This window comes from Cheilinus undulatus, linkage group 11, assembly GCF_018320785.1.
Source record: "Cheilinus undulatus linkage group 11, ASM1832078v1, whole genome shotgun sequence".
In the NCBI taxonomy this organism is placed as follows: Eukaryota; Metazoa; Chordata; class Actinopteri; order Labriformes; family Labridae; genus Cheilinus; species Cheilinus undulatus.
Window position 1 is genome coordinate 21,432,787 of NC_054875.1, and position 15,211 is coordinate 21,447,997.

General features: G+C 38.1%; 1 protein-coding gene across 6 annotated transcripts; it reads left to right on the forward strand.

The window, feature by feature from the left end:
* Positions 1-1,775: 1,775 nt before the first annotated feature.
* On the forward strand, positions 1,776-11,902 carry tardbpa (TAR DNA binding protein a). Of its 6 annotated transcripts, none has more exons than XR_005992567.1 (7): positions 1,779-2,566; positions 4,806-4,969; positions 5,105-5,245; positions 9,276-9,446; positions 9,534-9,618; positions 10,415-10,561; positions 11,312-11,902. XR_005992567.1 is itself a non-coding variant. In XM_041799612.1 (6 exons), exons 1-5 carry the CDS (start codon positions 2,317-2,319, stop codon positions 10,005-10,007), a joined length of 1,200 nt encoding a protein of 399 aa, XP_041655546.1. In that variant the 5' UTR covers positions 1,776-2,316; the 3' UTR covers positions 10,008-10,050; positions 10,415-11,902. The 6 variants fall into 6 exon arrangements, 4 of the variants coding, with proteins under 4 accessions (XP_041655546.1, XP_041655545.1, XP_041655548.1 ...); XR_005992568.1 differs by having other exon boundaries at positions 1,782-2,557; XM_041799612.1 differs by having other exon boundaries at positions 1,776-2,566; positions 9,534-10,050; positions 10,415-11,902.
* Positions 11,903-15,211: the final 3,309 nt, after the last annotated feature.

The following is a 15,211-nucleotide window of genomic DNA, read 5'->3' on the forward strand; positions in this document are numbered from 1 at the left end:
AATACTGTTTGATTTTACTTGAGTAGATTTATAGACCAGTACTTTTACTTTTACTTTTGTACATCTTAACCAGGGTAACTGTACTTTTACTTGAGTAAAATAATTGTGCACTTTTTCCACCTCTGATAATGGAACCAGTGAAAACTTCATGTCATTTCAGGCTTACTCTTTAGTTTTGGACTTGGGTTAGAATACACATTTCCCAAGATGGGGTGATGATAAACAGCTGAAAAAAGCTGATACTGAGGAAAAAAATTACAACTTTATTGCAAGTATATTTTGTTAAACATCATGCTCCTCATATAGTTCTGTGTAAATTCCAAAATTTTACTCTCTGTAACCCAACATAAGCTTTTTTGAGATGTAAGAGGCAGAGATGGAAAAAGTAAACAACTATTGTACTCAAGTAAAAGTGTGGTTACTTTGATTAAGTAAAGGTTAAAAGTACTGGTCTACAAATCTACTCAAGTAAAAGATAAAGGTATCTGTTTTGAAGTTTACTTTAAGTACTGAGCAGCTAGTAGGGCTAAAGGATTTGGGAAAATATTCTAATTATGTTTTTTCCCTCCAATACTGCATTTATTAGTTGATATGCAGTTATTCTTTAAATTCCTCATCTTGTGTTTTTTTTCAGTAAACACTGGCATAAATTATTCTATGTCATTAAAAAAATGATATTTCAATGTGTGCATGATGTATAAAGCATAATGCCTCAGCTGCAAAAAAAAAAAAAAAAAAAAAAAACCATTTCAGGTCAAAGAAATGTTGCAATTTACATATATTGCAATTATATCTAAATTTCAATTAATTCCCCAGCCTTAGTAGCTACTGAGGAGTTGTACAGTAAAATATAAACTTCCATTATTGGCATTAAAAAAGTACAAGTTAATTGTACTCAAGTAAAGAAAAAGAGATAAAGTAAAAGTACTAGTTTCAAAATGTACTCAAAAAGTTCAAGTACCGGGAAAAAACCTACTCAATACAATTAGATTAGTCTGAGTTCATGTATTAGTTACTTTCCACCCCTGGTAAGTGGGCTGTTGTCACCGTGGGGAGAAGAACAAGTATCCCCTTTTCCTTTAAAACTATTCTTAATTTAATTCAAAAGATACTATGGTTCCATCATTTATTTTGTATAATCTTGTAAGCAAGGTAGGCCTGTCGGTAATAAAGATAATATGTGATGGCAACTAGTGAAAGCCATTTTGCCGTTAAGTTAAATTAATTCAAGCTGAATATATTTATTTAGTTTTTCTGGGGTTAGGGGAGTCTCCGTTATTTTCACGGATGTAAATTAAGGGCATTCTCCCTTTCTGTTTATGTTGGCTATCTTTTTCATATAAATTACAGGTAAGATATCATTAAATCAAATATCCCAATAAGTTCGTGAAAATGTAAACCTTAATTTACTAGCTATCATGTTGGGTTAGACTGACTGGCATGACTGCACGTGGTTGCGTGTTGATAAATACACCTGTTTACAGTTGTACAATATTATTTTTCAGTGCGCACCTTTTTTTGTTTGGGGTTTCAGATGAATCCTTCAGACCCGGCTTCAAAGGGCAAACCAGAAGTTCACAGCGTTGTACACTGAAACTTACTAAACTTCGTAAGAGTCATAAAGTCAATACTAATATCTGAAATACATAATTGTGAAAGGCTGGCTAAGAACTGGTCACCTGGAAGCTAATAATTCGGTAAAAGTTTTTCTTTCTAACTGCTGACGTCCCTACAAATCTCACCAGTGTGCCCTCCCGACTAGATGATGTCATACAAGTTGCGCAGCCATTTTGTTAGCTAGCTTAAGGTTAGAGGGGTTAGCTGCAGTTGTGCAGCTGCAAATATTAACTGTAGTCAGACGAATCCGCACTTTAAATTTATCCGTTTAGGAACACCTTTAAATGTTTTTATTCACGTACATTTTTCGGCCTGGTGCGTAAGTACCAGACGAGGTATCGTGTATTTGTTGACAGTAAACACAGAGCGAAACTGTGTGGTCATTCATTTTTCAAGCTGCCTTGAGTTTGCTAGCTTGTTAGCTAGCAAGCTAAGTAGTTCACGCGTGCATTCAGGAGAGAAGACAAGAGACCGTTTCCATGGCACCACGCTATTAAGTGTTAGGGAGTCGTAGAGTAAGTTTATGCTTTCGATAAAGTTTGCCTGTTTGCGTGTGACTTCTGTTGCATTTGAGTTGCGTCACCCTGTTAAACTTGAGCAAAGATCGTCATAACAAACTCGTGTGCATCACTCCGGTGTTTACTGGTAACTTGAGATCCTTCCGCTGATTCCTGTCGGACCAGCGCTGAGCCAGTCGCCATGTCAGAGCTGTACATACGTGTGGCTGAGGATGAGAGCGAAGAGCCCATGGAGATCCCTTCCGAGGACGATGGGACTGTTCTGCTATCATCGGTAGCGGCTCAGTTTCCAGGGGCGTGCGGGCTGCGCTACAGGAACCCAGAATCCCAGTGCATGAGGGGGGTCAGGCTCGTGGAGGGGGTCCTACACGCTCCGGAGAATGAATGGGGAAACCTGGTTTATGTTGTCAATTATCCCAAAGGTGAGACAGGTTAGGATGATGCCAACTCATTTTTTCCTCATTATCGTAACTATATTTTACAATTATGCTAACTATAATGACTTAATTAGTTAATCTAGCCGTTTGTTTTATTTTTTTCCTGCAATATTATTATTACATATTTTCTGGAAACTGAAACTGTTTTTGTGAATATGTGATGGCGCTCCTGTTTATAAACCAGATCCATAAGGCATTAAGTGTAAATATAAGCCTTAAATTGGCTTGCACAAAGACCATGCCATTAACTTGAACTAAATCCATAATGTTCGAGTAAGATTCAACATTAAAAGTAATACTGTTCTTGTAGGACTATAGTACTCAAGTAAATACTCAGTTCTGTTGGTTAAAATGTGCAAAAGTAAAAGAATATGTCTACAAATCTACTCTAGTAAAAGTGAAAAGTATTCGATTGGTGAAGTCACTCCTCTGTGGTAAAGTAAAACAGCAAAATTGACAATGGTAATTAAACTAATAGAGAGTTAAACTTAACACTTTAAAAGTGTTTATGTTGGTCTACACAACATATAGTTAAACTACACTTTTGAAAATGTTAAATATTTTATAATATGACAGAGCTGCAGTAACTTTTGAAAATCTGGGCAAAGTTGGGTCTTCTCTGGCAAGAACAGAGAAGAGAGTAAACCTCATAGCAGGGCACTATATACCAATGCACTCTGTACAGGTGGGAACTATCAGTGGATAGCTTCACTAATGGTGCAAATGTGTCTCGCTTAAAAAAAAAACAAAAAAAACAGCAACAATCCACCAAAAACATGACCCACAAAACCCCAACAGAAATCCCTGTACAACAGGCAACATCCAAACACAACTAAATACATATAAAACATCAAAACACTCTGCCCAGTGGCATGATGGGGAACCCCCCCCCCCATATTTGAAATGGCAGTGGGCAGAGCTTACATTAATTGACTCGTTAGAGAGTTGAATTAATACTGGTGGATCAATACTGTCAAATAACTAAACACTGAAGACTATTTCACACAGAATAGAGTTAAAATACTTCAGTTTTGATTTGTCCAACAGCTGTTTTTGGATGTGACTTCTATTTTACATTATGTGCTGCTGTGTAGTCGACAGATGTGGGGAAAGTATGAGAGTACTGTACTCGAGTAAAAAAACAGTATCTCTGGTTAAAACTTACTTAAGTAGAAGTAAAAGTGCTGATTTAAAATGTACTTAGAAAAGCACAAGTACATAAAAAAACTGCTCAATTACCATAATATGATTAAATGTAATTAGTTTCCACCCCGATAATGATGAACTAATGTGTGTAAAAACAGTGCAACTTTAGCCTAACTTTTTCTTATTTATGTTTTATTTACCAATATGTTTCATTTAATGTGCCAACTGATCTGTTCAATATATTTCTAAGAAGAAGCACCTTATTTTGTTGTACATCTGTACAACATCAGTAAAGTTATTCTGACTCAGGTTATCTCCTCAAATACTTAAACAGCACTGTAATGATCTGGTTTGAGGAAGGATCTATTACTTTATATCAGGGATGCACAATATTACTCATGGTATCATCACTGACAGATACTAGCTTCAACATGTTATGATTAATATCGGCAGATATGACATTTTATACTGGTAATTACAACCAATATGTCAGCTGTAAATATTGGCTGTAAAAATTCTTACAGCCCACCCTTATTTTAGCAGGTCTTTCCACCTTTTTGATAGTCAAATCGTTTAGATCTTTAATCTTTTATTTTTGACAGTTTACTGTGAATAAACCCCAGTGAGTGGTATTAATCTTTTATCAGTTTAGGTCTTAAAATGTCTTAAATTTGATGTTTAAAGGCGTGTAGAAATCCTGATTAAACTATAGGTACTAATATCTGTATCAGCTAAACAAATCTGTAAATATATTGGTATCTGATAACAACAAAATCTTAACTAATATCAAAGCCTGACTTGGCAGCATCTCATGGCTGAGTTGAGGTATATTTATGAGGCCAGGCTTCAAAATCTTGTAGAAAACCTCCACAGAAGAATCAGGGCTGTTCTAGAAAAACATTTATATACACCAGGCACTTTGCTCACATCACGTGTACTTTTATCAGATCTCTGAACGTGTCTCACACACCACAATACAGTAAAAACCTCAGATTTAATGTATTACCTTTCACCCCATTTACTGGAGATATGTTAACCTGCCTGACTCTGTTTTGCCTTTCTTAACAAATGTATTTATTCTTACCAGATAACAAAAGAAAGATGGAAGAAATAGATGCCGCCTCAGCTGTGAAAATCAAAAGGGGCTTTCAGAAGACATCAGATCTCATTGTTCTTGGGCTGCCTTGGAAAACAACAGAGCAAGATCTGAAAGATTATTTTAGCACTTTTGGGGAAGTCATCATGGTGCAGGTATTGACAACCCATCTGACTCTGAATATTTTGGTATCATGTCTGTTTCCCAAGAGTAAAAAGCAGATGTCATTTAGGGTTAATGCTTTCTTTAAAAGTAGGTAATAAAACATCTTTCTCTTTTCTTTTGCGTAGGTCAAGAGAGATGCAAAGACCGGCAACTCCAAAGGGTTTGGGTTTGTTCGGTTCAGTGACTATGAGACGCAAACCAAAGTGATTGCTCAGAGACACATGATTGATGGACGATGGTGTGATTGCAAACTCCCCAATTCAAAGGTACTTACTTCACAATGTTTTATCAATAGTCATTAGTATAATGGTCATGTTTAGGCCAGGGACTCGATCAGGTTTTAAAAAGCACAACCTTTTTTGCTCAAGTAGAAATACAAATATTAAGATTGAAAATAGTTTACAGTTATCAAAAGAAGCCCTTTGAAGGACTTCCTTACTAGGTCTTTCTATCCAGAGTTAACTGAACCTGAAATTATGTTTGGGAGAATTTTAAGCTTAAACCATCCCTTCTTTAAAAAGCACAAAAATCTACTGTAAACGAGGAAAATGTCTTCCCTTTGTTTTTGTTTTGTTTTTTTTAACAGTTGGATGAGGAAATGTGTTGTAGCTTAAAATCCTGCATGATGTGCAGTAAAATAGGTCGTTTCCACCAAGCGGTCCGGCTCAGTTCGGTGCAGAACGGCATGCATGTTTTTGTGTTTCCATAGAGCGAAAAATGGAAAGGGTCCCAAAAAAATGACCCATACCGTTCCACTTTTCGGCACCCTTCCATAGGGGTACCAATCTTACCTATCCGTCCCAAAAAGGTGGAGCTGCACACACAACAATAGGGGGTTTGCACTGATGTCATGTCAGCATGCGACACAGCTGCTCGCCTCCAGGCTGCAAAACACGGAAGTCTCTGTGAGGAGCAGCAAAAACGGGAGAAAAACGGACTAATGTCTGCATTAGTTGGGGATATTTGGGATCCACACTGTTTCCTAGTCTGTGGATATTGGTATCTGGCCACAAATCAAGTTTCCTGACGTTTATCTGGACCTGATTTTAAGAACACAAAGCAGAGCCCTGGAGGCTCACATCAGCCTGGTCTATCCATGATGGATGTGAAACTGAATTAATGCTGAAGTTTTGTGAAAGTAAGGCCTTAGATCAGTTCATTCTCTGTACTGTAACTAGTTATTTATCTACTACTTACTTTAGGTAACTTGTGAGAAGATCACTCTGTGGCTGTTGAGCTTGTAAAACTTCGGGCTGCGGCTTATTTTGAAACGAGATCAGCGCACCCAGGATTTCTCACATAATCTAGTTTGATTTTAATACCAGCTGAACTTTTACTTTATTTTTAATGTGGTGAATTCTCACAGTACAGCTGTAAAATTTCATATTTTGTCGTATAAACTGTTATGGACTAAATATATTCACATATTAATGTACCGTTACGACTCTAAACATTTCTGTACATGTATTCCATCAGCTGAGGATCTGTAATGACAGCTGAAATAAAGCTGTTTAATGCGTATTCGCAACTGATTTCTGTCCCTCATCCTTTCCTACAACTCTGAGGCTGAACCAGCAGACTCGCACTATCAATGACTTCACATGCATAGCTTTTACAGCCCGCCCACCAAGTGAGGGCACAGGTGTCTGTGGAAACGCAAACTATTTTGGGGTTTACCGTACCAAACCGTACTGAATAAAACTGGACCCCTTGAGGGAAACAAGGCTATAGATACTCAAGAGGAACCATCTGTTTCATAAGATATTGTTTCATCCATTTAGGTCACATCAGTTTTACACATTAAAATGCCAAACCCAAATAACATTTCCCCTCTAATGCATCAAAACTAGAGTTGTGAGGTATGTCCTTTGTACAATTCATCATTTGTAGGATGGTTTTGGGAGTTTTTACCAAGCATTGGCTGTGCACTAATAGAAAACCTCAATGATCTCTAGAGAGGAGTGTCTGCAACTCATGGAGCCCTTCTCGAAACATTCTTCCTCAACATCACCATTTTCTTTTGTTACATTTTTTTTTCTTTTTTTTTTTTTGTAAAATGCCACATGGTAAATGACTAAGAACTAGGAATGCACAATATCAGATATACTATATTGCCAAAAGTATTCACTCACCCATCCAAATAATTGAAATCAGGTGTTCCGGTCAGTCGCTACAGGCCTCCAAACTTCATGTGGCCTTCAGATTAGCTCAAGAACAGTGTGTAGAGAGCTTCATGGAATAGGTTTCCATGGCTGAGCAGCAGCATCCAAGCCATACATCACCAAGTGCAATGCAAAGTGTCAGATGCAGTGGTGTAAAGCACGCCACCACTGGACTCTAGAGCAGTGGAGACGCGTTCTCTGGAGTGACGAATCGCACTTCTCCATCTGGCAATCTGATGGACGATTCTGGGTTTGGCAGTTGTCAGGAGAACGGTACTTGTCTGACTGCATTGTGCCAAGCGTAAAGTTTGGTGGTGTTTGGGGATGGTCCCTTCTTGTTTCATGACTGTGCACCAGTGCACAAAGCAAGGTCCATAAAGACTTGGATGAGAGAGTTTGGTGTGGATGAACTTGACTGGCCTGCACAGAGTCCTGACCTCAACCCAATAGAACACCCTTGGGATGAATTAGAGCGGAGACTGAGAGCCTGGCCTTCTCATCCAACATCAGTGTGTGACCTCACAAATGCGCTTCTGGAAGAATGGTCAAACATTCCCATAAACACACTCCTAAACCTTGTGGAAAGCCTTTCCCAGAAAAGTTGAAGCTGTTATAGCTGCAAAGGGTTGACTGACGGCATATTAAACCTTGTGGTTTAAGAATGGGATGTCACTTAAGTTCATATGCGACTCAAGGCAGGTGAACGAATACTTTTGGCAATGTAGTGTATTTGATGATTTACAAAGAGAGGTTGAATTAAGCAGAGCTGGGAGGAGCAGGAAAATAGACAGTCTGGTAGTTGTATGTTTGGGGCTTCATTTGAAATATTCAGGGCTCAAGGTGTATGCGTGGGCAGTATATGAGTTGTAAATATTGGCCATATGAAAAAATTAATTTAGTGTTGTTTTAGGCTGGACAGACCTACTACAGCTGAAGTCTTTTTCTTCATTCACCATCATTCCTCACTCCTAAAGATTTTTTTTTAAGGACTACAATTTGTTCATCCTAAAACTTTAAATAGTGTGTTTTAGGGACTAAAGTGTTAGGTGTGAACTACACTGAATTATCTGTATCGTTATCGGCTAAAATTAATTTGTAAATATCGGCATATCAGATATCAACAATAAACATCATGCTTTCCTATTTTCAAGCCTTTACTGCCTCACTCTGATGATATGCTGATTTTTTGGTGCATTAATACCTATATACAGGTACATCTCAAAAAATTTGAACATCTTTAACTTTTTCACGATGTTCTGATTTTTTGAGATGTACCTGTATGCTTGGATACAGCACGCTGTGAACAGCCAGCTTCTTTAGCAATGACCTTTTGTGGCTTACCCTCCTTGTGGAGGGTGTCAGTGACTGTCTTCTGGGCATCTGTCATGTCTGCAGTCTTCCCCATGATTGTGTAGCCTACTGACCTGGACTGAGAGACCATTTAAAGGCTCAGGAAACCTTTGCAGGGGTTTTAAGTTAATTAGCTCATTAGGGTGTGACACCATGGCTTTCCAATCTTGAACTTTTCCACAATATTCTAATTTTCTGATACTCTGAATTTTGGGTTTTCATTATTTGTTAGCCATATACATCAACATTTCAAGAAATAAAGACTTGAAATATTTTACTCTATGTGTAATGAGTATATATAATATATGGGTTTCACTTTCTGAAATGAGAGAACAAAAAATATTCAACTTTTTCATGATATTCTAATTTTTTGATATGTACCTGTACATTGTATTAAGAATGTGTTTCTGCATTGCTACATTTGGGAAAGTTTGGAGAAAGTATAATAAGTTTTTCTAAATTCTGAAACAGACAAGGAGCTTGTTTTTAAAGGTTAGGAGTAGAAGGTAAAGTATTAATATTGAAAAGTAAGGGGTTAAAGTAAAAAGATGATGAAAACAAATGCCTGAAAGTGTTCTTTAGTTGAATGAAAGAATATTATCTTCCTTGTCATCATTAAAAAAATTGGCCGGTTTATCATGGTAATAAGTGTTTTGTAACTTAAATGTAACCTGCAAGTTGTTATTGAATGTTGAAGAACAACTTGTGTATTAGTCAGATGTACTTACTTGAAATTCCTCATCTTGAATTAATTATTTATTGCTGTCTGACTTTTTCTTTCCAGGCGTGCCCAGATGAGCCCATGCGGAGCCGTAAAATCTTCGTTGGCCGTTGCACAGAGGACATGACGACTGATGAACTAAGGCAGTACTTCATGCAGTACGGAGAAGTCACTGATGTCTTCATCCCAAAACCTTTCCGGGCGTTTGCATTTGTCACATTTGCTGATGACCAGGTGCGATTCCTCTTAAACAGCAGAGTTTGATAAATAAATTACTACAATATTCTGACTGTAATGATAATATCTGCCTCACTTTCTCAGGTGGCCCAGGCTCTGTGTGGAGAGGACTTGATCATCAAGGGCGTCAGTGTGCACATCTCCAACGCTGAGCCCAAACACAATAATAGTAGGCAAATGATGGATCGAGGGCGGTTTGGGGCTGGTGGGTTCAGTCAGGGCTATGGCAGCAACCGCGGTGGGCTGGGCAGCGGTAGCGGTGGGGTTAACTTTGGAGCTCTTGGTCTAAACCCTGCGATGGTGGCTGCTGCCCAGGCAGCGCTGCAGAGCAGTTGGGGAATGATGGGCATGCTAGCTAACCAGCAGGGTCTGACCACAGCGACAGGCACGGCCACAACAACCCGAGACCAGACGTATAGCTCTTCCAGCACCAGTTACAGCAGCCCCAGCTCAGCCAGCCTCGGCTGGGCTGCAGGCACTAACACAGCCTCCAGCGGTGGCTTCAGCTCTGGCTTTGGCAACTCTATGGAGTCTAAGTCCTCTAGCTGGGGAATGTAGTTAGCTGCAAGTTGACCTTTTCTGTTGCTATTAGGTTAATCTGGTAAGTATTCTTACAGTGGAACTGCTTATATCCTCTGTTCCTATAATTTAAAGAAAACACTGCCTTTTATTTTGTTGAAGAGGAAATTTATACTCGTGTGACTGATTGTGGTCATGCATTGAGTGGGTGAAATGTTTAGTTTTTTAGTGGAAACTGCCACACTCCCTATTTTGATTTTGAGAAAATATAATGCAGAGATGACTGTGCATGCAAGATAAATATTAATGAACATGCACGAGTATCTCTAGTGCCCCTCAGCCCTCTGTAAAACGGGCTTGATATGATATGTGTTTATGCAGTTGATTGCATCTTTTTGTTTTTGTTTCACATCTTTTGAAAGCCTTCATGAAAATCTCTTCTGCAGTTCACCAACTCGTTCCCAATTTCCCGGGAGGAAGCGCCTCATTGGCTGCAATGTTCGCCAGATCACAATATCAATTTCCCTCCTCCCATGTGTAAATGCTTTGTCATCAAAGAGTACAGCTTCACTCTGCATTTACTGTATTAGACGGTGGGTGTCGTCTTTTTTTCCTCTCCTTTTTTTTTTTTAATGGATATAGAAGTTGTGTCTGCTCTTGTCGCTTTTTCAAGATCAATGAGTGGGATTGATGTTGGACTGAGTGAGAGTGAGTGAACGAAGAACAAAGTGAAAGAACGGAAGTGTGCGAAGAACTGTTTGTGGAAACTTTTTATAAGAGAAAAAAAGCCTGCGAGCGTTGAAGAACCTGTGGCGTTGTGCGAGTGTGAGAGGAAGAAGAACGTACGAGTGTGTCCCTACTGACCATCACAAGGACATTTGCTGCGTCTCTAGATCCCTGTGGTCTCTGCTTCCTCTCATTTTCTTTCAACTTTCAAACCGGTGAAAAGTCAAGTGCTAAGAGTATTTGTATTCTTTCATAACTTTTTCTTGCTGTCTGATTTGATGTGAATGCCGTGTCTGGTTGTGTCCTTTTTTTTTTCCTTGTTATCACCCTCTCTGTGTGAAAATGTGACTCTGTGAAGTCTTTGTGGGGAGGGGTGCAAACTACGAAAGTGTGTTGAAGTTTGCGAGCAAGCTCTGAGGTTGATGTGATGAATGTTTGACGAGATCCCATTGAAAGTTTGTGTTTGAAGTGGTTACGAATGCATTTTCTATGTTTGTGAATCCAAGGGAAGTCTGAATAAAACTGAATTTGACTAGGTATAAAAACAACTCTTGACAGTGGCTTATTTTTAAACTTCACATTAATTGAACTGCCAACACTTTAATTCACATGTATAGGGACCTGGGACACGGACAGCCAAGGTTTTCGTCTGAATCCAGGTTGGAGTCAGTTATGGAAGGGCTGGAGACATTATTTGATGGGCCAACACAACAAACAATGGAACGTCTGCCTTAATCCTGAAAAGGTTCATCTGCACCCTCACTAACAAGAACACTTGGACCATCCTGTCATGAAATTTAAAGCTAACCATGCTCATTGGGTTTATTACCTACAAACGTCACTTTAAGGGCCAGTGTCACCTCTGCAGTTTGACGGTGGTTGTCTTTCTCTAAACGTGTGAAACACAAAGCCTGCCTTAAATATGAATAATTTCTGTCAGTAGATGCTCCATTTTCCCCCAGAACAGTCACTGGAAACTCATGGAAATATTAACCAAAAAGCGCCGTTTCAATGTGATCGAAAGCATTTCAAAAGGCAGCTTGTGTTCTGTTGTATTGTTTACTTTAAATGTAAAGTGGTTTGAATGTATGAGCTAAATGAAATCCAAAGGCACTTGAAGAACAGACTGAACATGCCAGCAACAATTAATAATCATGTATTGAAATATTTTAGTATTGCAGTTTAAAATAAAAAGGTTTTGAGTTTTTTATTGCTTGTTGTCTGTCAATTTAGATTGGTTTAAGGCAAAATGAAGGTTCAGTCCCCCTCTCCTTTTAACAGTGTTTCTACTTGCTGATTAATGTTGAATTTGAAGCTCAGATTTGGTCCTTGGCACATTTTTTTTCCTAAGGCTGTTGTGCATGGTGTATTAATGAAGGATGGATTATGGGTGTAGTTTCAAAATATTGCCAGCAAGAGGTGCTGTTACACCTTTTGGCCTCTTAGCTTTAACTAAAAGACATCAGTGTGTCTAATTTACTAAGAACAATCCCAAATATCTGTTGGATTTTTATGAGCCATGGTTTTATTTACATTTTTGTTTGAGTGGCCAGATTTTTTTACATGAAAACCAAGGAATACCATGAGTCCAAACTGAAACTTTGTGGCCCCTGAAAACTTTCTATAGACAAAGCATTACTAAAATTTCTACTCAGGAGTACTCAATTGATAGTTTTCTTTATTTTCAATCCAAACTTAAAATGCACACCTGAAGAGACATACAGCCGACACGCTCACATGGTTCTACCGGATTAAATGTGTCTAATGGTAATATAGAGAAAGGGGTCTAAAATGCAGAGGTGGAAAATGTACCAGACCATTGTACTCAAGTAAAAGTACAGTTACTTTAGTAGACATAAAAGTCCTGATCTGTAAATTTCTCAAACGTAAAAAGACATTTAAGTTTACTCAAAGTAGTTTGTACCCTAAAATATGACCTGTTCTTTATGTGCAATAACGAGAATATGGACCTCCAACCAGATTGTTTATTATCTGGTGTGACTTAACCTAAAGTAAAATGCAACAGTTGTTTTGGGATGAAATGTGGAGTCATTCTCTTCCTGTGTGGCACTGACCATCATGGGATGTGAAAGTCAAACTACAGGCAATTTCCTTGTTGGCAGACCTCCCCGTTTTGGCTTTTAGTGCTTTTTTTTTACTCTGTACTCGATGCTTTTGAAATTACCCAAAATACACTTAATTGAAATTCGTGATTTTAAAAAGTACTGATACAAGTACACACACAAACACACACACACACACACACACAAAACGCACAACTACAGTCATTTTAGTAAATGTAATTAGTTACTTTCCACCCCTGGTAAAATGTAGTATCTATTTATTTATGTACATGTATTTAAATGCAAAGGTTAATGCTCAGCAATAGAAAATTGTTCTTACTGGCTTGAAACTATTTGAGAAGGGTTTTTTTCTGCTACAACAAATGAAATGTTTAAGGAGAAGAAAGTTTAAAATTTGATCAAACATCAAGGCAGATTTTTCAAGACACCCTTTAGACATAATCCACAGCTGACTTTTTCCACATCAAACATCAAAAATGTAACAGAAAGAGGCCACTTTTCTAAAACACTTTTTATTAGGTAAGGACCTGAAATTCATATGAGGCTGTTCCTGCATAAAGTCTAACATTTAGTAGTTGTCTTCTATCATCACCTTTTTTATTGCAGTTTAAGTTACTGCTGCTGCCTGTTTGGGATCAAAATATAAATGAATGTTTTATCATTCACTGAAGAAGTTAATGTAGGATGATCTGCCCTTGTGTTTGCCAGTTTTTCACCAAGGTATCTTAGTTGATGCCCAGGCAGAAGCTCATTCATTCCTGACACTGACTCCTGCTACCCCATCTACATTTTATAACAAAAGACAGTCTTAGTTTCCTCCTTTAGTTAACTGCATTATCAGTAAGTATGCAGTTATTCATACAGGTGAAGTCAGCATAAATACAGTGTGACTTATGAATATGAGGGGATTGTACTCTAATGAAACTGTCATTTTCCTAAAATACTTCAAAACTACTGACAAAAAGTATTCCCAGATTAAATATTAATTCTGAACAGAAGACCACAAAGTACAGCGACCAGTCCAACGTGGAAAGTAAATACTTTGAACACCAGACTGATGAGATTGTCAGTTTATGATGAGTTTAGTCCTGCAAATTAAGGAGCACTATGAACACATTCAGAGTTTGGCCATAACAGTATTTCAGTCAGGAGAGACTAAATATGAGTTAATCATTTATTTTAAGTGTTTGGAAATGTTTGAAATGTTTGAAATGTCTTTGGTGAATGGACCCCATTAGAATAGTAAGTTGACTAGGAGGTGGCGATGACAGGATGCAGGAAAGAACCAAGAGCTGAAACTGGACACTACTGAGATGGCTTGGAGGTAGCTGGGGTGGAGGATGGTTGCAGCAGTCTCACTGAAACAAAATACTGCTTGCAGAGGAGAGGAGAACTGATATTAAAATATGAATACATTTGTTGGCAAAGAGGATAATTGATTTAGCTTTTACTGTGCATGTTTGGGAAGGATGTTGAAATTGTTTCTGTCTACTAAAGTTGGAGCTGAAAGGAAAAGGTTGGAAACCACTGCATCAGTGTAATCTGTGTATGGTATTTTTAAAGCTGAGGAAAGTTCATTTGACCCTGTGTCGCAAATATATTAGGACAAACTTAGATCAGCAAGAAGTGGTCCATTATCCACAAAACCATAAAAAAATAACACAACAATGTGCTGTGCTATAGAATATGCTGGCATGTTACTTCATTACCAGGATGAAAACATTAGCTTTTTTCATAAATCAACCCTACTACCCAGAGTCTGTTCCAGTGAATGTGGTATGTACAACAATTTTAAAGGTCACATATTATGCAAAATACACTTTTTGAGGCTTTTCTAACAAAAATATGTACCCCTGGCCTGTCAACAATGCCCCCAAGAACCAGAAAAATCCATACCTTACCATTCACTTAATTGTCATTTGGTTGGTTTTGTAAAATACAAAGCAATTAATCTTGACTGAATTGATTTGCGTCTGTTGTCTGGTCTTCCTCTTTTTTATTATACATCATCACTCAGTCTGATGTGGCCTTGCTGCCTGCTCAGTCTGACAATGACTCAGCTGCTTTATCATCCACCTGAGCTGCAGTAACTGTGCTCTAATAGCCTTGTTTGCTCTAATGCAACCTCTGTTTGGCATCAGGCCTCATAAAAAATTCAAACTATGCTCTTACTGCGAGGGACATTCTGTCCGTTAGTTTTATCAAGAATTTGATAGACTGGATTTGAAGAAATTGGTTTATTTTTCAATAAAGCAAAACCTCAGATTCTCTCTGATAATAGAGTAACCTCTTGGTAATATTTGAAGTGAATATACTGAATGTACCGTAGGTAAGCATATGAATAACAATCTCTGTATTGTTCTGTTGTATCCCCAGTAGGATCAAAGCCCTGACATGTAGAGTGAAACAGTTAGGTTTTTGAGTATCCCGTGA

Excerpts from the sequence above, each read along its gene's own strand:
- tardbpa (XM_041799611.1), top strand. The coding sequence starts at position 2,317 with ATGTCAGAGCTGTACATACGTGTGGCTGAGGATGAGAGCGAAGAGCCC. Across the intron at positions 2,567-4,805 it reads TTATCCCAAAGGTGAGACAG|ATAACAAAAGAAAGATGGAA; the intron begins GTTAGGATGATG and ends TATTCTTACCAG. Across the intron at positions 5,246-9,275 it reads GCAAACTCCCCAATTCAAAG|GCGTGCCCAGATGAGCCCAT; the intron begins GTACTTACTTCA and ends TTTTCTTTCCAG.